Source organism: Exophiala aquamarina, assembly GCF_000709125.1.
Source record: "Exophiala aquamarina CBS 119918 chromosome Unknown aczIA-supercont1.5, whole genome shotgun sequence".
In the NCBI taxonomy this organism is placed as follows: domain Eukaryota; kingdom Fungi; phylum Ascomycota; class Eurotiomycetes; order Chaetothyriales; family Herpotrichiellaceae; genus Exophiala; species Exophiala aquamarina.
Genome location: NW_013550583.1, coordinates 958,796 through 979,157, shown reverse-complemented (window position 1 = coordinate 979,157; position 20,362 = coordinate 958,796). Strand labels below are relative to the sequence as shown.

The 20,362-nt window shown below is 51.0% G+C and overlaps 8 protein-coding genes across 8 annotated transcripts; 4 read left to right on the top strand and 4 right to left on the bottom strand.

Annotated features, from left to right (window-relative positions):
* Nucleotides 1-232: 232 nt before the first annotated feature.
* A1O9_07015 (uncharacterized protein) lies at nt 233-2,249 on the bottom strand (the record flags this gene model as incomplete). The annotated part of the gene is made up of 4 exons (XM_013403961.1): nt 233-1,145; nt 1,215-2,020; nt 2,082-2,155; nt 2,222-2,249. 4 exons carry the CDS (start codon nt 2,247-2,249, stop codon nt 233-235), a joined length of 1,821 nt encoding a protein of 606 aa, XP_013259415.1.
* Nucleotides 2,250-3,597: 1,348 nt separating this feature from the next.
* A1O9_07014 (uncharacterized protein) lies at nt 3,598-5,945 on the bottom strand (the record flags this gene model as incomplete). Its single annotated transcript, XM_013403960.1, has 2 exons — nt 3,598-5,091; nt 5,142-5,945. The coding sequence occupies 2 exons, from the start codon at nt 5,943-5,945 to the stop codon at nt 3,598-3,600; spliced, it is 2,298 nt and encodes a 765-aa protein (XP_013259414.1).
* Nucleotides 5,946-7,027: 1,082 nt separating this feature from the next.
* Nucleotides 7,028-8,785, bottom strand: A1O9_07013 (uncharacterized protein; the record flags this gene model as incomplete). The annotated part of the gene is made up of 1 exon (XM_013403959.1): nt 7,028-8,785. The coding sequence occupies one exon, from the start codon at nt 8,783-8,785 to the stop codon at nt 7,028-7,030; it is 1,758 nt and encodes a 585-aa protein (XP_013259413.1).
* A 1,144-nt stretch (nt 8,786-9,929) lies between these two features.
* A1O9_07012 (uncharacterized protein) lies at nt 9,930-10,940 on the top strand (the record flags this gene model as incomplete). Its single annotated transcript, XM_013403958.1, has 1 exon — nt 9,930-10,940. One exon carries the CDS (start codon nt 9,930-9,932, stop codon nt 10,938-10,940), a length of 1,011 nt encoding a protein of 336 aa, XP_013259412.1.
* Nucleotides 10,941-11,302: 362 nt separating this feature from the next.
* On the top strand, nt 11,303-13,162 carry A1O9_07011 (uncharacterized protein; the record flags this gene model as incomplete). Its single annotated transcript, XM_013403957.1, has 4 exons — nt 11,303-11,965; nt 12,018-12,077; nt 12,126-12,212; nt 12,266-13,162. 4 exons carry the CDS (start codon nt 11,303-11,305, stop codon nt 13,160-13,162), a joined length of 1,707 nt encoding a protein of 568 aa, XP_013259411.1.
* A 1,524-nt stretch (nt 13,163-14,686) lies between these two features.
* A1O9_07010 (uncharacterized protein) lies at nt 14,687-16,528 on the top strand (the record flags this gene model as incomplete). The annotated part of the gene is made up of 1 exon (XM_013403956.1): nt 14,687-16,528. One exon carries the CDS (start codon nt 14,687-14,689, stop codon nt 16,526-16,528), a length of 1,842 nt encoding a protein of 613 aa, XP_013259410.1.
* A 92-nt stretch (nt 16,529-16,620) lies between these two features.
* On the top strand, nt 16,621-16,857 carry A1O9_07009 (uncharacterized protein; the record flags this gene model as incomplete). The annotated part of the gene is made up of 1 exon (XM_013403955.1): nt 16,621-16,857. One exon carries the CDS (start codon nt 16,621-16,623, stop codon nt 16,855-16,857), a length of 237 nt encoding a protein of 78 aa, XP_013259409.1.
* Nucleotides 16,858-17,926: 1,069 nt separating this feature from the next.
* A1O9_07008 (uncharacterized protein) lies at nt 17,927-19,198 on the bottom strand (the record flags this gene model as incomplete). Its single annotated transcript, XM_013403954.1, has 1 exon — nt 17,927-19,198. One exon carries the CDS (start codon nt 19,196-19,198, stop codon nt 17,927-17,929), a length of 1,272 nt encoding a protein of 423 aa, XP_013259408.1.
* Between the last annotated feature and the right edge of the window lie 1,164 nt (nt 19,199-20,362).

Sequence of the window (20,362 nt, the reverse complement as noted above, 5' to 3'; positions counted from 1 at the left end):
GTCAGAGAGCCTGGGGCTGGGCATAGGTCCAGTTGGCTCGCTGGCCGTGGACTATTTCAATGCTGAACGATGGACAATAACATGCTTTCAATCATAACTTCATAAATCTGGTCTAGTCTAGCCTCGCCTCATCTCGTCTCGGTTCGTCAGTCAATAAAGGTCGTTCGTTGGTTTCAGTCAGTCAAACCGTCAGTGGCCAGCCCGCCTCACATCTCCACCCTGCCCCCACTACTCACTTATCAGCGGCAAGCAAAGGCCGCGTCTCGCCATTACGCGCCTCCACAGCCGCCTCATCAGACGCTTCCTTCGCCGTGAGATCTCTATTCCTCGCCAACCACTCCCCCGTGATCCCTCTATAGTCCCGTGCCGTGTATGCGCTGAAAAGCTCGGCGCCCAACCACCCTTTCCGCCAATACCTGAGCCCCAGATCCTGCAACAGGGTATCGAAATACGGCAACTGGTCGAACACCAAGTCCGGGAAAAACCGTCCGTGACCATACGGCGCACGGTGTCGCACATATCGATTCGTGAGAGCCGCTTCGTCGAAGACCGTTTCGCTGTCGATGCTCAGCTTGTTGTTCAAATACGCGTATGCCCAGAGGCATTGGATCTCGCAGCGCGGCGTGTTCGCGAGGTTGGAGAACATGCTGATGAAGACGAGGGAGTGGTCGTTCTCGCGCGTTGGGCCCGGCGGCGCGATGGCCCGGTAGAGCCGGAACGGAGTGTAATTCAGCTCTGGGTAGAGGGTCGGCGAGTAGGGGTGTGCGCTGGCAAGGGGGACGTTGGAGGATGGGGATTTATGCGGGCCGATGAGGAGGCGCGGGAAGTGCTCGTTGATTGTGTGGTCCGCGCGGCTGTTTAGAGAGTCCCAGAAGGTGTGTTGTTCCGGGGAGAGGGAGGTCGACGGGATGCCCAGGTCGGAGTGTGTGCTGGCAGGTGTGAATTGGAGGGTGGGTTTGGCGGAGAAGCCGGTGGCGGTGATCAGGGCGTCCGCGTGGATGGTGGTCTCGTCTATGAAGTGGATGGTTCGCTCCGAGAGGTGCGAGATGTCTTCTCGGTGCACACGTACTTGTCCGCTCTTGAGGAAGTCGTAGATGTCTTTCTCGTAGCTTAGCACTCCCGATGCTGTGCCGTACCAGAAGGGACTGGGTGCATGAGAATGGTTAGCACATTGTGGCCTCATTCATTGCCAAAGAGATACGTGGAGAACAAACCCTGTTTCCGGCTCCAGCACTTTCGTCGCTTCGTGCTTCAACATGCCACAGTCGCCCAACGTCGCTTGATGGAGATTTGCCCAGAACTTCTGTGCGATTTTCTTGCCTAGCGATGTGAAATGCAGGAAATACCTCAGCGTACCCATTCCATCCTTCCATAGAGTCGGACTGAACACCGATACAATTCTCCGACCGGGAAGCTTTTCTCGTAGAGCCTTGAAGGGTCCGAGATAGGTATGGCTGGGGAAAATCCACTCGGGCCCTTTCCCTGACTTGCGGATGATCCATTCGACTTTGCGACCGGCCGTTGCAGCGAGATAGACTGCGTCGTAGGCGGATTTGCCGCCTCCAAGAACGGCAATGGTCTGTACCGACGCATCTTTGGTCAGGGACTCGCTCTGCTTTCCCAGCTCGCCGGAGTGGATTACGGGTCCATTGAAGGTCTCTATGCCCTGGATCCTGGGTCGATGAGGTACATTCGTAGCCCCAGTTGCAATGATCAACTTCTCGGTCTGGACCTCGCCCATTGTACCATTGCTGACTTTGAGAGTCCAACCCTTCTGGAGGCCTAGTCGTGAGATCTCGAGGACCTTAGTCTCGAAATCGATGAGTCGTAAGAGATCCGACCGTTCGGCGTACGCTCGTATGTACTGATGCACCGCCTCCCCTGTTGGATGTTGGCCCTCCGGAATGCCAAAGGCATCATCCATGGGGAAATCGGAATAGTCAATCCCGCCGCGGACATTGTTGGTCTTGAGCCCTGGGTACAGGTTCTCTTCGGCCCATACTCCTCCCACCGTTTTGTTCTGAAGGGCACAGATTATTAGTAGAGCCTCAAGACCGACGATAAGCGTCGTGTGAGCGTACTGAATCAAGGATCTTGACTTTAGCGACAGGCTCACACTGGAGAATGGTCCTTGCGGCACACAGCCCCGAAGGGCCTTGAACAAATGTCAGCGAGTAGATTGGTTACAGGGGATTGCAGACAGGTGGGTGATTGGTCATACCGGCCCCTACAATGAGATAGTCGTACATGACATATGTTCAACGAAAAGTGAGGAGTCCGACGCTGCGGCTCAGAATTCTCCGAGGGAAGTTGGGCAAGGCTGAGACATACACCAAAATTGCGTAAAGGAAAATTTGTCAGAAGGCATTCTGCGAGAGAGAAACAGGCGACGTCCTGGCTTATCTTTAAAATGAGTGGGCGAAGGATTGGCTGCAGAAATAACTTCCCAGCGTCAGCGAATGACTGGTCACAATCTCACAGCAACCAAACGAGAAAAGTGTGTGCCAGAGAGTGAATCCAGAACAGGTGTCAGGAACTCGACTGGTGGGCTGCTCTCGAGGCAGGGCTGAGTCAGCTGAAGCCATAAGCTGATCCCTCCGGCATCCTTCGAGGAGGGTGACCAGTGCTGAAGGATGCAGTCCTGGCCTGTATCGCGAATGAATCTGGCCCTGCTGAAACTTCAGTCGTAGTTCTGAGCCACATGGGCCCCACGTGTGTTCAGCCATTGATGAATGCAGCTGTGGTCGCTAAGTTAATTCGACCCAGTCGAGGGCCAAACATTAATGGGCACATGGGGGACTCCTCCAAGCATGGTTTTCCGGGGCCGTGTCTTCCTTATCCGGAAAATCGAAGCAAGCCGTCGATCCGAACAGGCCGTTGATTTCCCACCCCCACTCTGAATGTAGCCAACCTTCTCGGTCACCCAGAATGTGTGGGCGGTAGCGCGTACGGTTATGCACAGTACCGGGGACAAGCTTGGGATTCAAACTCATTTCCTTTTCTTGGTGGTCCTGTCTCGAAAGGGGGCAATGATGGACTTTGGTACCGAATTTGTGACGGAGGTTGATATGTCGCCAGTAGCAATTGATAATTCAGTTGCAATCCAGATTCTCCCCGTCGTACATAAGTGGTTGTTGGAGAAAATGCCGGTTACAACTCGCACACAGGGGCGACGGAGTGCTGTGCTCGACAGGTCTTCCGTCTCCGTAAGGGAGGGCCATACTCTTCCAGCCTAGTTACGCTTCAAATTCTATGAGCGGATTAATTACTGATTACCGACACACGACGCCAGATGAGTGGGATATCCAGGGTGATGGATGGAGCACTGCTAACTAAATAATTTTGATTCCATTACTACAGTCCAGCTTGGTCTGGTCCAATAGAGTACATCGCTAAACGCGGGTGTCAGACCATTTTGTTTATGCCTAATATCCGTTGTACAAGCCCGCCTATCTGATCGCCGCGATAATATCGAATCGAAGGGGGAAACGTCGGAGAAGAGGTTTGTTTGTCCAGCCATCAAGCAACTCAAGCAGCACCCCACAGGATAAACAAACCAGAAAGCAGCCAAACAGTCGACCGCATGAGCTTTACCCTTCACTCTTTAACCGCATCGGCAAAACTTGTCCCTTCTCTGACTTCACTCGCAGCCTCCCCTCCAGCCTCACCCTCACTTGGCGTCTCATTTGAATCAGCCTTCTTCTCTTCATCCTCCTTATTGCCATCCGCACTTGGCTTGGTGTCAACGTCCTCATCCCTGACAACTTTACTCTCATCGATTATTTTGTCTTCTGCCTTCTTCTTGTTCTTCTTGTTCCTCTTCTTGCTCCCTGAGGGCGTGCTAGGGGTTTCACTAGTGTCCTTCGTCTTTCCCTCCGAGCTTGATGCCACTTCCTGACCACCGGTCGCCCCTCCGGCGCCGGTGCCATCTTCGTTTGGGGAGTCCTGTTCCTCAGGCGAAGATGCTGAGGAGGCGGTCTTCCGGGTTCCTTGCTCACCCTCAGTCGCCGTATCTGCCTTCCTGCTTGCAGAGTTGTCACCTCCACCGAGCTGTTCACTGGCCTTCTTAGAAACGGATTTGGTGGTTTCGACTACTTTTTCCGCTGCTGGTTTGACATTATCAGCTGCAGCTTCGACAGCCTCGGCCACAGTATCTTTGACAGTTTGAGCCTTGGCTTGAACCTGCTCCTGCTTGTCTTTATCCGTCATAGGCTCGACCACTTTGTCCGCCGCGCCCTGCACATTCTTGCGTACCTTTTCGAGATCGCGTTGAACTTCTTGTTTGACTTTCTCGGCATCTGGCCCGCTTGCGGAATTCTTTGCCTTCGCTGTGCCTTGAGCAATGCGGCTCTTGGCTTGCTGGATGGCTTCGCTGAGTTCTCTCTTGATCTCGTCGCCATCCACCAATACTGCGTCGTCTCCAATATCCCCTGCTGTGCTGTGCATCTCCTCGACAGCTTCACTCAATCTCCGGGCGACTCCTTTCGAAGCATCCCTCAGGCTCAGACGCGCCGTTGTGGCAATCTCGCTGGCTGTGCTGCTTCGTCTCCTCTCCACACGCTTCAGGTAAGAGGTGATGAAAAATTGAGCAAAGAGCCACGTTAGAGGAAGAAGGTACAGACAGTTGAGGAGAATAGCGAATACTTGGCCGCTGGTGTCAAGGCAATTCACCCACTGCATCTCGTCTCTGTACCGAGTCTCTTCCTTAGCCACGAGGTCTTCCGCGATATGAACAGCATCAATACCGAAGGGCCGGCCTTGCTCATTGAGCACGTTTTCGGCCAAACCTTCATGACCAGCGGCTCGGAGAGCTATTTTCTTCAGCCAAGCGCCAGTGCCAGCAGATGCAGTCGAGACAGCAACCGAGGCGGCGGAAGAAACGTCACTTGGAGCACTGTTCAGAAGTGTAGAAGCTGCGCTTCCGAGACGGTAGAGGTATGGCACGCTGACTGGGATTTGATAGGCCACGAACAGATGGGCAAACGCATAGCTAGCTCCGATGACAAACTGAGTGATTTGCAGGGTGGTCAATGACTGTTTGAACCATTTCGGGACGGTGACTCCAATTGTGGACATCAGGTAGAAGGTGTACTTAGACGATATTAGCCCGTTGTTGATACGAACGTTGGTGCAGGACTTACCATAATGGCGTGAATGGCCGAGTTGACCAGAACAAACATCCAGATGGGAGGTGACATGTAACGAATACCAGCCCACATGCACAGCATAGCTCCAGCGTGATGGTATGTCTGGAGGAAACTGCTTTTCTTCCCCTTTGCAAGAATAATAAAGGTGTCGATGACCTCGTAGAATTTTGACAGGTAGAAGATCCAACCATAGAAAGCCAGGCCCTCGTTCCAGATTCTGCCCACATCCGTCGGCTCTGGCGTGAGCCCATCTGCTGCAAGGTGAAAACCACGGTTGGTCATTCCCCAAGCAGAAGTCGTCGTGTTGTAGGCCGCAGCATTACCATGTCCTCGCGGCCCATGTAATTTGCACAACGCATCGAGTGTCTCGGCAACGCCAGTGTTCTCTTTCCATGCTGGCAGAGCCAGGCGCAATGCGTTCAGCATTCCCACAAAGGTCCATGCTGAGTAGACTGCGAGGAAGATATTGTGAAGGATGACGAAGAGCTTGAATATGCCCGTTCTGCTGACAGCCCATGGCTTGTACTTGCGGTTGCGATTGACCGAGTTCAGCAGCGTGACGATAGAGGCGTAGACCAATGCAACAGTGATGGGGACGTGCGCAGATAGCAGCGCATTGTAGATGTCGGGCTGGATGGTGAAAGGGTGTGCTAGGTTGGAATGGTCGATTGGTGGAGGGAGAACAGTTGGTTCAGGCGAGGGTGGGAACTTGAAATATGCTGCCGGTAACGTGGTGGCCTTGACTCCATTCAAAGGGTCATCCAAGTGCAGCCATTGCTTTAGCTGCGTGACGGACATGGCGTGCGAGAGATCCTAGGTGTTGAAGGTGGTGTTACTGCTGGTGGCCCTTGTCGCGCGTCGAGCGTTGGGCGTGCGATGGTCGCGTGAGGAGGGGACAGGCGCAGGCGCAATAGGAGGAGCAGGAACGGCAAGAAGACTTAACCGTTGCTTGCGAAGAAGTTGCGACTGATTAAAGGAGCGGAAAGGGTAGGCAAAGACACACTCCTACTGCTCTTTACTAGTAGTGGTGGGAGACAACAGCCATGAGGGAAGAACCAGAAGAACACAGACAGTCGGTCACTGCTCACGGCTACTGCTAATACTACGTCAAAGGAGTGGTGCAGCAGGTCAAGCAAGGGCCAGTCAGTGACGACAATGTGGTGAGCTGTGATTGATGAAATAGATGAGGCACTACTTCAACGCAAGGGAAATGGTGTGGTGTGCGTTGTGTGTGTGTGTGTGCCTGTGGAAAAAAGGCGTGTTTTCCGGAATCGCAATGCTTTCAAGTTCCCCCAACCAAAAGGGAGCTTTGGTGGCTGCCAATACACGCCAACGTCATCAAGTTGCACTTCTGGGGTTATCCTTCCGAGGTTCAGTGATGATCTTGGTGGCATGGATGGGGCCGATACGGAATACGAGAGATCTCGTGCTGGGCCCTGGGGGCCGCTTTAGTGGCTAAGCTAGGCTCTTTGGCTACCTCACCTAGGCAGGTACTCCGTGTTCCTGGCCACTAGGACTACGAGTCACAGGCGACTTAACTGATTACGCGCGCTACGCGGAGTTAGTGACAGTTAGTTCCCGGGCCCTGAAACGCCTGGCATCCTCAGCCAAGTGTCCATGTCGCACGCACATCAGGACGTGGCTTCCTCGTCCAGTTGTGAGTTGTGGCTGCCGGCGTGGCTGTGGCCGTGGCCGCTGGCGATGGCTGACCTCATCGGATGGCTTCTCCGGGTCCATCCACCTCACCCGGGCACGGCTCATGCACTGACTGTACAACTCAGCCCCCGCCTCGGTGATCCGTCATGGCTTCAATCTTTGCTGCGATCATGGCGGATATTGTAGAATTAGACGATTGGATATATCTAGACTCCTGTTCTGGGTCAGAGATGAAGACCATTATGCCGCCCAACGCCCCCTTGTGCCTTGACATGAAACCCATGAAATCCAAACCCAACGGCGCCGTCCACATGAGCCCGCCCAATCTCTTTCATGGTCTTTGCGTCAAGCACCATTAAGTAACTCCTGCCGTTGGGCCCGTCCAACACCACTGACAGTAGAACTCCTCCGTCTTCCTCGTCGGATGCCGGATCTTGAATGAACACTGGCTCCCCCGCCGTCTGTCCGTGTTGACTCCAGCGAGTCAGTGTATGCGTATCAGCGTCGTATTTGACCAATCCATCTGCAAAGGTCGACAGCCCCGTATCGCAGATTCCATACATATATCGGTGCTTTTTGGTCACAAACCTGGAGTTGATCACTGGGAGCTCGAATCCATCAGCCCTACTGCTCTTGTACTCCAACACCGCCTTGGACGGTTGAGCGGTTGGACCTGAAGATTTAATATTCGGAAGTCGATATCTTCGATAATCGGGTCGCACGCTCGGGCTCATGGAATCGGTGAACTTGTGTGCTTTGGGCAGATCACTGATGACATTGTCCAGGTAGAACCGATAGATGACATCCATGTTGTCATACGCATTGATGTCTGCCACAATATCAACCGAGTCTTCGTTCGTAGGTGAAGGCACCTCGTAAGCATTGATGGTGTGGAAGGCGTAGAAGGCGTCCGAGGTAAACTTCGCCACCAGCCCACGACCTCCCTCCTCTGGCGCTCGTTTATCAACCACGAACCACGTGGTTGGCGCATTACCATCCCAAGCCATCGCATCGAGCAGGTTTTGAGTCCATAATATGGAAGCCCCGCCTGCCTTGTAGAAGGAATTCCATACACAGAGAACGACATAATGCTCAGTAAGGAAGAGCGAGTGTAGATAGGCGGCGGTATGGCCAAAGCTAGCTAGAATACATGTCTTGCCAGTGTCTGCTGCCGCTCGAAACACTCGGTACGTACCCGTACGGCCAAAGTCGAGATTGTAGTTGAACACATCACCCGTCTCCGGGTCTGACTTGGCATGTGCGCCACTACCTGCGCCTTTGAGGTCCGGATGTAGTACCGTCTGATTTGCCATTCCAAGTGGCTCTAACGTCTCTGGGTCAATCATCTGTATGATGGTCGCGTCTGTCTTGTTGCACAACGTATTGACCTTGCCCGACGGGTGGGCTCCCTCAAACTTTTCGCCCTTGGACGAAAGCCCAGGGAAGTTGGCCGACAATGTCACAGCAACACTAGCCTCGTTGGGAGCCATTGACTCTCTCGGAGCTGCTTGAAAGACAGACTGGATCTTTTGAAAAAATGTCCTGCAAGGGTCATACTTCGCCGCGAAGGTAAACCCGTCGAGCTTGCCTGTCTTCTTGATCTTTTCAATTAGACCATCACTTGTTAGTCGCGAATTATATGTCACCCTGACAGGAGACTCAGCTGTTGGTCCATGAATCTGAAATCGATGGACCTGAGAAAAGTTGTCAAACCAGTGATTGACCTTGAATATTTTGTCCTTTGATGTCTCTACTGTCCGGGGTCCCAGCCCGGTCCGGAAAAGAACTCCAGCCGTGTAAGAAGGGATAAGGCCTTGTATATGCAATTCAACGGGAGCCCTCTCTTCGTAGTGAGCGTCAAATCCCTGAGTGTTTGGCCAGTCCTTGTAATGTGAAGAAGAGGGAGATAGCTCCTCCTTCAGCACGGATGTGTCATCACGTGACGATTTGGCTGACTGGGATTGGGTTTTGGTGGAAGTCATGGTGTATGCTGGGGTTTGCTTCTTCAATACTAGCCTTCTATATGTCAGCTTGTGCATGGCAATGCATAATAAACGACTCACTTGGATTTGGCATGACTTTATCTTAGAGCATGCCCACCCTCGATGACTTCAGGCGGTGCTGCAATTCCTCCGTCAATGATATACTAAGCACGTAAGTAGTACCCGCGTAGGCAACCCTTTTCAAACACTGTATAGAGAGAAGGATTCAGGATGTGCAGAATCAAGCATAATGTGCGAGGCTAGGATCCTACAGCCTCGTGAACCTGACTTACGGCCGAATCAGAGTCAAGCCACTAGCCGAAATGGACAGCCTGCGCGAGGTTCGCAAGCAGACGACAGCCTTCATATACTTCATAGCAACCCTTCAAAGCCTAGTGGCATTCACAGGATGGGGTTGAACTGGTCAACTGATCGACGATGCGTTAAGATTGACAAGCAGTCCAATTGAGTAGCATAGGGACCTACCAAGTCTAGGCGGGTCGGATTTTCGCTTGCTGTTCGCTACTCCACGGGCCAAGCTGCTTCATAGAGTCAGAATAGACGAGAATTCAACATCAAGTCACTACGTAATGCCTAGGCCCTCTTTCTGATGGTCAACACCAGAATGAGGAGAATGGTGTCTTGAGGTGACATCGACAAACGAGCCAATGTCCGACTGATTTGCTTCAGCAGAAGCACGTCGTCGCAAATAGCGGATACGTGCTAGCACGGCAACTGCAGTTTGAATAAGCGAGAGACTGAACTGGCTTTCTCCTCCAGCATACTCATGGTCATGGCTTTGGATTCTCTTTTAGTTAGACTGTTTGGATAGAAGTCCAGGCAGCACGTCAAACCAGAAGCCCAGAAAGCCCAGGACACCGCCTTCGCCTAAATTGCTCTTTTGGGCCAAGCGCAAGACGCCACAAGCGATCTCTCTGAGCGCTTGTGCCACATGCATGAAAACCATCCATTCCCATTCATCCCCAGCGCCCCGAGACTACTGCCTGGAAGCGAGCCACTGGCACTGCTGTCTGCAAGGAGAACATCAGCGGTGTTGCTCATCCGTGGTAGATCGGCACAAGGTACTTTTGTATTCAGCCCGTGTTACTGCTGCAAAGGAAAGCAACGCCCACATTGAACCGTCATGGTCGACCCTCATACAGTTGATGATGTTGTAATGGAAGACGAATACGACGAAGATGCCGACAGTGATTTCCAAGAGGATGGTCTTGCTGCAGATGCCTCCGAACCCTCCTCTGACGATGATCACGACGACAGTGCTGCACAACCTCCCACAAAGAAGCGCAAGGTCGATCATGCAGTCGCTCCACTTATCCAGGAACTGGACTCTGGTGACGAGGCCACGATCAAAGAACAAAACAAACACCGTCGGAAACAGAAAAAGACAGGCAATGACAACCTGGATGTGAGCGAAAATGACTCTGATGGATGGAGGGCCCGCACCCGGGCCATGCGTGAGAAGGAAAAAGATGAGCGGAAAAGGAATAAGCTTGCGACCAGCAAAGGCAGCACCATCGATGTCGACAAGATATGGGAAGAGATGAATCGACCGGCTCCCATTGGTGTAACCCGGATAGAAGAAGATGATCTCGATAAGACTCTCGCTCCGGATTCCAAGTCGAACAATGCCCCGGTTGTAGAAGAGGACAAGGAGAACCACCCGGCTTCAGATGCTGTCGCCGAAGATATGATCACGATCAAACGAACCTATAAGTTCGCAGGTGAGATCCACACAGAAGAGAAGACTGTGCCCAAGTCTTCGGCTGAAGCACAGCTCTGGCTATCACAACATCACTCATCCAAGCCTGAAATGCTGACGCCAGATGGGCACATTGTTCAGAGGCCCTTGCGGACCTTTTCCCGCTTTGACCCAAACCTGAGCAACTTGGACGCCTTCAAGTCCTCGTGGGTGGGTAGAAATACTGAAAGCACTGATTTCAAAGGACCCAAACTCAATGTTGTGGAAAAGAGCAAGATGGATTGGGCTGTGCATGTGGACAGCGAGGGTCTGAAAGATGAACTGGATACCCATGCCAAGGCAAAGGAGGGATATCTCAACAGGATGGACTTCTTGAAAGATGTCGAGCAACGCAAGGAGGATGAAGCCAGAGAAGCTAGACTGAAGGGCCGTTAGACCTGTCCCAGGCCAGCCTGTTCGGTGGATTGACGAACAGTACCAGTAGGTGTATCCCCAAGTTTTGCTTCCCGGCAGTATTTTGGCGATGCTTCCCACTTCCAGCCTGATGCTTCAAACATACCATGCAGGCCTGTGTTGGGTCTCGACTCCTTCCACGCGAGCCTTGTGTGTCTTGGACAACCTGAACATTCTATCTTCGCCGCCGCGCTTTTGGTGCTCGCTCCTTCCCCTCTGTGAATGGGCCGATCCTGCCACGTTCAGTTAGTGTGACTCAACTTCTCTGTGCTCATCTTCTTTCACATTCTCTTTATTGTCCATCAACAATCTCCATTCACGAAGTCGTCGATGCTCGTCCTACCATGGATTCTTCTCAAAACAAAGCTAGGGTCCATGATCCTCAGCACCTAGTCTTAGGCCCCTCGCAGCGGTTGAATCGTCGCCTCTCTCCCATCAAAATTGACAAAGATCTTCAGACAGTGCAACCCAAATTAAAACCCCTTCTTCAATCGAATGATCTTCTGCCGAGAGCCAGATCCCAGCAAGACTCCCCACTTCTTCGCCCTGGCTTAGTGGCAACTACCTCAGCTGCTTCCAGATCAAGCACTCTGCTGACGTCGCCATTAGACGAGGTTCCAGAACGACTCTGGAATCGCGTACTTCGCACCTCCAGTGCTACGGAGATAACTAACCCTTATCTTTCCATCGATGACATTACCTCCACCCGACTATCCTTAGATGAGCATGCAATACTCTCCAGCCCTCTCGATTCGCCAAGCCGTTTTGGAACTTCGCGCCGAGTAAACAGTATGCAAAAGGCCTTTGGGGATGGATTCAAGAGCCTGAGAAGGAAGATCAAAGGGTTTCCGAGCAGCATTTTCCCCAATGCCTCAAGCGGTCCGCCCGCTCTACTAGCGACGGATTTCATACAGCAACGCTCTTATTCTCCAGCTCCACACCCTCCAGAGACATGCATGAGTGGTGCGCTTTTCCCAGAGCATGAAGAAAAGGAGATTCCAGGACTGGTATGAAAGCACAATCATCTCTCGTACATGATTACTGACGATGTTGTCATAGATACTCGACTCCGGAAATGGGCGGTCAGAGCCAGAAGTAAACCAAGCTGAATCATCAAAGGTACGAGTGCAAATGACAACGCCAGATCGGCTCTAACAATGTTCCAAGATATGCTCCACGATGGAACGAGAAGCACTCACAGAAAACCCTATTGCGAGTGGCACACTAGAGCCATCCTCTGCACGCCCTCTTCCTGTTTGTGGCCAACGATTCTAGAGTGAGAAGCATCTCTAATATCTTTATCCTAGCCATTGCCTTGTCCTTCAGACAGACAGCTCTCATTTTTGAATTCCGTGCCGCCCACAGCTACACAGACCCACCCGGTTGAAAGAGGCTCGCTACTGAACCGTTCGCAGTCTGTGACGGCTTCCGCACGACAGAAACCAAATAGATATGCCGCCGTGGAAGGTGCTGAGGACTTCCGGACACGTCCACCCTTCAACCAACACTGGCGCACTAGATCATTTGCGGCCGACGTTCCATACAAACCCATAAGACCTCTCGGACCGTATCCTCGACCACCGTCTCGTCCCAACACCGCGTGCTCAAGCAGTCGCACCTTGTATCGTCATGTGCAAGACCCACGGAGGGAAGTCCTATACATGGATTGTTCTGATTGCAACCCTGACTTCATCTGGAAGAACGGGCAGCTATGCCGTCGCCCAAGCTTCTCTTCTGCTGTACCCCGGTCTCCGAGGCGGCTGACATTCCCAGGACGAGGGGATAATCATCACCTTCGACCTATCACACGCTGTCCCAAGATTTTTGCTGGCAGAGGTGATCTCCCTGGATGCATGAAAATAGCCTTGTATTATCCGGATAGCCTCGAACGAAAAGCAGCCCAAGGACTGGTCACCGCGACTCCCTCATTCGCAGTACCTCCTCGCGATCTAGTACCGGCATCGACACCTCCAGCAAACCCTAGGTCTTATGAGATCCCCATATCTGATTATTCTCGCGCCTCCATAGATGGGCAAGCATCTCTGAGATCCTGGCTGGAAAAGGAGGAGTTGATGGATGACCCTTTAATTCTTGGGGACGATGTTGCTGGACAAAGCAATGTGGATGAGCGGAGGATATCACGGGCGTTCTCAGCACGGTCCTTGTTCAGGAGGAATACAAAGTCCGAGAAGAAAAGAGTCTAAATCGAAAGGTCCAAATCATGGTCATCACTCGTTGGAAGTACTGGATCTCAGGTTAACATTCAAAGGAAATTAGGCTCGCCAAGCTTAGTAATTGGGAGCATCGTTGGCAAATGCTGCTTTTGTCGAGTAATGGAACACTTAAGGGCCGAGGTAGAGTTTCTTGCATTGATAGGCCTTGTGTAAACAACACGGACGAGTAAAAAGAGGAGCAAGGTTAGCAAAGAAGATCGTCCAGACGGGATGTACTGAGATCTTGACGCGAAGCATATCGGCTACGTTAGCTTTCTGCAACTGAGGTCTTTATCAGGTCTGGGGGATCCTGGTCATCAGCTGCCTTACTTACGAGTATGTACGACTACGAATATCGAGATCGATCCTGAAGATGTGCTGGGTTGGAGCATCCGAGAGATACCCTGACCATTTCATTGCTAGAAATAATTAAACTGCAGATAGTGAGTTGTAAGCTTGGTCAATAGCCCCTTGAAACACGTTTGTTTGCATGAGTGGAACACTTCCTTTCACACACACACACACACACACACACACACACACACACACACACACAATGTGAGCTTGTGGTGTTCTCAGCCTCATAGGTATCCTGCACGGATATATCACATTATTTAATCTCACGTGATCAGCGTTTTGCGAATCATTGGGTGCCCAAGTGGAAATTGCTTGGCATCTCAAGCCAACGCCCCACAGAACTGCGGCCCATTTCTCTGGCCCGCCGCCCAAGCCGTGGCTGGCTGGGCGTTGAGGAAGAACCTTCGTATTTTATTGACCAGTACGGAGCAGCACTTCTGCTCCAGGCAATATACTCGTTTACGAGAATTAGCCAGCCCAGGATCTGCAGCGGCAGGGCACAGCCTCTCGAGCCTGATGCAACAACCTCATCGCCGTGTGTGACCGCCAATATACCCTCCTTTCCATTCTTTGGGAATGCATAAGCTCCATATCTTCAGCGCTGCTGATATTTCAGCACGCTATCGTATCCTCGACTTGTTTGGAACCTGCAAGACGCTCTCAGGCCGTTAAACCTAGACTTTGCGATGATCGCGCCTTTCGGATTTAGTGTTGGTAAGAGATCATACTCTTTGCCCGCTTGAATATGTCATGGTTAATCAGTCCTCATGTGCGTAGGCGACTTTGTGGTGATCTCGAAGCTGATATACAAGATCACGCTCGAACTGAAGAAGAATCCAGAGTCAGCTGCAGACTATCAACTTCTGCTGGTTGAGCTCAAAGCCCTCGACCGAACGCTGAAGTCTCTTGAACGCATCGAACCTGCGCACCATGAGCAGAGACGATTAGACGGAATTCGAGCGTTAGCATGGACATGTCAGCTACCTCTTCAAGAGTTTTGGAAAAGATCGAGAAGTTCGAAGATTCACTAGGATCTTGGAATAGCAATCGTTCTCCACCTTTACACAGCGATTGCGCTGGTCGACGAAGTACAAGGATGAAGCTAAAGCGTTGAGGGCAAGACTTGCCCCTAATTTGGCTACTATCACTATTCTTCTTATGACTCAGACCGTCGACACCTTGTCCAATGCTAGATCAGACCACCTCAAGTTGGCAACAGATCTGAACTACGAACTCTCTTCACAGTCCCGCATTCTGACCGCGCTGAGAAATCCAATAAACCACATTGCTAAGGAGCAAGGAAATCTTATGGCAGAGCAGTCTCGCCTCACTACCGCGGCCACAACCCAAAGTTATCATATACGGGCTCTAACAACAAAAGCTGACGAAATTCTGGAGACCAACATTGCGTGCGACCTTCGATTACGTGATCAAACGGCAATTCTGAAAGACGTTCGGGAAACCTACGCCAACATTGATGTTCGGAACCAGGAAAGCATCAAAATGGTGACAGCCATTCATCAAGACACCACCGAAATCAAAGCAGCGATTCCGTCTTTCCTCGGCCGAGCTCTAGATCTCATGGAAGATGTGATGATAGGTATCTCGAAATTGCAAGACATCACCATCTTAATGCGTCGAATGTTCACTCTGACGCAGAAGTTCACTGTCGAGATGAGAGATACCATGTCAAAATTGCTCCACGCCTTCGCTCTGATCCAGGAGCAGCTCGCCCGACTAGAAGGATTTATGCACCGACGAATATGCCCACCAACAGTGATATTTCGCGACGCTTTCAACAACATGAGAGCTTTCCCGTACGATCTATCGCGAGAATGGCAGACATTTCGGCAATTAGTAACAGTTGCTTTCACTGGTCGGCAAGGGCTACATCGTGTTAACATGGGCCAATTTTTCGTCACAAACGCTCGCATAGGCCGCCGATTGAATCCTGGCTTCTGGAGCCAAGCTATCGAACCAGGGGATGAATTATCAATGACAATGATTCTGGACGATATCGAAGCCGAGGAGGGCTTCTGTCCGTATAAGTCTTGCAGCGCTTCTACCGCAGGTATTCCATCAATTGGGGGCGGGAAGATCTGTCCAAACTGCAGTCGCTTTGCTGCTATTTCGCAAAAGAAAAAACACTCTTCACGATTTCGCCAACATAGCCCGCTCGAATCCAGCAATGAGCCATTCGCCTTGAATTCAGGGTCAGAGCCCATTCCAGTGAGAGCTGACAACTTGGGACAGGCCCGAGTAGCACTTCCATTGCCGCCTCCTCTTCCTCTAGCTGATTTCTATGAAGACGAGGACATTGAACTGTATTATTCGATTCAAGTTGCGCAAAGGATGTTGATTGATGAATACGAGGCAGCCTTAAAGGCCAAATCAAGACCTTCACAGAGCTTAGGAAGTGAAGTACAGTCTACTGGTCCCAGCGACAAATCGGATATTCAGATCTTCGTACAGAATCTTGTTGGGAAATCGTGGGCGTTAAATGTCAATCCCTGCGACCTAGTTGATCAAGTGAAGTCCGAGATCAGGAAGAGGGAAGGCGTTCCTAGAGATGAACAACGTCTGATATTTGCTGGCAAACAGCTAGAGGATGGACGTACCCTTGCAGACTACAACATTCAAAAACACAACACGCTTCATTTGGTCCTGAGATTGCGCAGCCAAAAGAGAAAACGTTTGTCTACCCGTTCGGAATATGTTGAAGATTCAGGTACACAGATCGGTGATAGCATGACAATCTTCGTCAAAACACTGACTGGAAAGAACATTGAGCTTAATGTTCGAAATGACAACAATGTGGCTGAAATCAAGGATCAAATCCGGGACAAGGAAAAAATCCCCGGCGATAAGCTGCAGCATCTGATATTTGCGGGGTGGGAGCTGGAAGACGATGTGGAGATCTTTGCATACAACGTCCAGAGAGAAGATATCCTGCACCTGGACTTGAGAAATAAGTCTGGTCCTCGCGACACTCATGCCTAGCGTCGACTTCGTGGACCTGAAGGCCGGCCGGCGGACTTCAAATCCATTGCCCATCATGGACAACCTTGGATTCGAGAGAATGCAGTATGAATATGGAGAAAGACGCCAGCATCGTGGCCAGCGACGTCAATCCAACATTGCTTTTAGTCAGGCAAGATAACTCCATTCCCGCCTTCGAAGGGATTACACCGGTGAGAATTAGAGATTTGAAAGGGAACCATTACGACCTGACGGTCGATGCTTCTGACCGCATTGAAAATCTCAAAGCCAAAATCGAAGTCAAATCAGGAATACTCGCCACCAATCAGAAATTGATCCTCAGAGGTTGAGTTGGCAGCAACGAGAAATCGCTTGCCGACTACGGCGTCACTGCCAAGGATGTGATTGTCGTTCTGGAAATACCCAGAGTTGTTGTGTAATAACGGCGACTTTCTTGATCTGAACGAGCAGGTTCAGCAGCTCGCCGCCACAATCAACGTCCTAAATGAGCAGATTTGGCGTCGACCAAGAAATGGACACATGATTCCTGAGAGATTGAGACACGTTAGAGACAAGTTTTGGAGGAAGCCATCCTGATAGTGGTGGTTCATCCGGGAGTTGCTGCTCAACGTTTCAAATACGATTTGCCAAATAAGGACGAATGACCGTACTGAGATCGCCAATGGTTTATGCTTATCGGTGCCCTTCTGGACAGGTAGGTTGAATTCTGTGAGGGTAGAAAAATAGGTGAAGGTGGCGAATGGGTTTTGCGTCCTTTGTCTTATTTTAAGAGTAAACGGTCTCATTACAGGGGATACAGGCTGAGATCACGCAGTGTGTCCTGATATTTTTGAGAGTGAGTACCGTTACACCGGGCGGCATCAACTTTATCCCAAAGGAGAGCGAGTCGCGAGTCGCGGGCTACCCCTTGGCGTGGCAGGCGCGACGCGTCCTAAATTCCACAAGGAGAGACGGACTTCTACTCTCTTCCTGTCTTCTGTCCCCGAAAAGGGTCAAATTTCTTCAAATAATACGATCGATGGTAGAATTTATGCTATGGATTTTGCTTACTGGGACTCAGATTGCCACCCTTTCCCCCAAGTTCAGATAATGCTTGAATGACACCATTGCTTTTTTGCACTGATGGCCCTTTCCTGACCGCCACCATCTCATGATCGTACATAATGAACCAACACATCGACGACTTTGGAGCTCGGTAATGACCTGGAGGGTCTTGCAGGGCCCGGCTCAAATCTGCCTTATGTTGAAGATAATAAATGAACCCGAAATAGACTGACTAGCTATGTGGTCTATTCCACTATCGTTTCACCCCTACTTGCGGACGAGCAAACCTAGATAGCACATCGAGATGGCCTTCTCGACTGCTGCAACCAATCTCGATCCTATAACAAGCAGCTATCAAAGGATCGGATACCCGTGCTTGTCTAGCTCTCCCACCCATTCAGGATCATAATACTCATTGGTCCTGTCGAGGGTCGCCACGTATCGGTTACCACGAACACCAAGCTTCTTTGAGTGTGTGTTTCTCAGATGGCTTTTGAGGTTGTCTGTCCGCGAGAATTCTCGATCGCAGTCCGGTACCCAGCACTTGTGGGCCTCATGCATGGCCTTCTCATGGACCGTTTTCTCATGTCGCTTCTTGTGTTCTTGGCGCTTGAACCTTTTCTGCTTGCCAGTGTTTTTGTCTATGCAGCCAGAGTAACTGCAAGCGAATTCGTTCTGAGCGATGACCAGCTCACAGTTGATGCCGGTCTTTCCAGACAAAATCACCGGTTTGGGCTTCGAAGTCGCACCGGTCACTCGCTTGCGTTCATACCTTCGGCGGTAAAGGCGATCTGGATTTGCTCGGTGCTCCCTTGACGATGCAAACCTTAGCGCGTGCTCCATCGCATCGTACGGCAATTCTTCAATATCATGCTGAGATGGCAAAACTACTGGGGAGATTATCGACGTCGGACTGCTGCTCAAGATAGCTGAAGTCGAAATATGGACACTGGCCGGTGTGGAAGGTTCGACTTTATACCGAGGCGAGCTTGTCAGAGGCGCTTGAAAAGTCACACTGGGTTCTATCGTCTCTAAAGGTGGATGTGATCGATGAGATCTCCACGGTAGGATGCCGTTATCATTTTCAGTCGTTGGGATCGAAGACCCTGTCATATTGCTGCCGAACATAGATTTCGTCAACGCTGGATTTGCTGCCACGGTGTTTAAGCCACGGTGCTCGCCACCATAGAAGGTATGGTTCACTTCCGTCAACAACATCTCAGGTACATGGGTCATCGATGGCAAGCCAACAGACAAGGCATGCGACGTGCTTGTCTGATCTAGCCAAATACAATCGTGCAAACTCTCCTCATCTTCTACAAGATGATACATTGAATGGCAGTTTGAGAGATATGTTGCAGTCTTCACGAATTGCTTGTGATATGAAGCTTGGAAATTGGTATCAGCCATCATGGGTGTCGTTGGGCTTGTATTTCCAGCTGAAGGTGTGAAGAACAGCTCAGGCGGAGTGGAAGTGCTGCAAGATGCAATTGACGACCTTCGCTGGACGAGAAGATCTGATGTGGAAAGATCGACTGAGAAGAAGCTTGAGGAGAGGGAGCTACTGTCTGTCATGAGAGCTAATGATGAGTCGTTCTCAAAGGTTGCGTCAAGCTCTGGAAGCATATCAAGGGAGTCTCCTTCGACTTTGATATCGGCGTTTATTGAGGTCACTTGCGGCGACATTAGCATTGATGCCATACCCAGTACTATAGCAACGTCTCTCTTGACTGACTCGAGTATTTTTCTTCCCAGCAAGCTGCTGGCTTCAATATTGAGGATGGTTTGGAGGATATAGATCAGTCTGCGAGTGATGAGTTTGAAGCACGAGGGCCAATAGTTGCAGACAGGCTTTAGTTCAATCTCTTTTGCCATCTCCTGAGGCTGGTTCAAGGCGCGCGTGTCTCGGAGTGCGAATGCAAGGTGTGAGGAATGTGGCACCCACAGTTTGGGTCGTGGTGAACTTGGACCACCCGTCTCCACTGCTATGGGCAAAATCAAAGTGAGAATCTTAGACGGGTTTGATCGATTCGGGCTAACCATGAATTCTTTACAGAAAAGCCACAAAGCATGAGACATGAGACCTCGCTCTGATAACTCGTGTCAAGAAGGAGGGCCCAGACGAGCCCCATCCTTCCAGCAAGGGATGCTCTTCGAGTCGCCGGACATTTGAGCATTGACTCGAGAGAAGGTGTTTTCTGAGATTCACAACAAGATCTGCAAAGACATCGGATCGTACAAGTGGATACTCGGGAACCAGCTGGACCATACCAGTTCTAGGTCAAGAGAAAGTGAGCGGCTGCCGCCCGGAGGTCAAACTAGAGAGGAAGCTTTCCACAGCCGCGAGGGCCATATGCGATTCCAAAGTCAAAAGGCTATTTACTTCAGGAACAAGCACCGTCTGATTCGCTCCTGTCCCGCGTCCACAAAGTCAACGTGGACGTTTATCTATTCATGACAGCCTTGCGTTGTGCATGAACACCCCGATAAGCGATGATGCAATATCTAGTATTGGCTTCATTTCTATGCACCTTTGAGAGCTTGCATATTCAATAAAGTGGTTGCATACCAGTTATGCAGCTTTATCCTCTGCATCAGTCAAATTGATCGGACATTCAGCCACGTCTCAAAATCGACAAGTGTCCATGTCAGAGTCTTGCCACTGCATGCACGACATGGCAAGGCGAGTGCAAACACGAAGGTATGGATGGGCTACGAGATATGAGCAAGGGCGATTCCTCGTACGGAGCGAAAGAATTCACTACTGATCCAGAGCGCCTGGTCCAACCA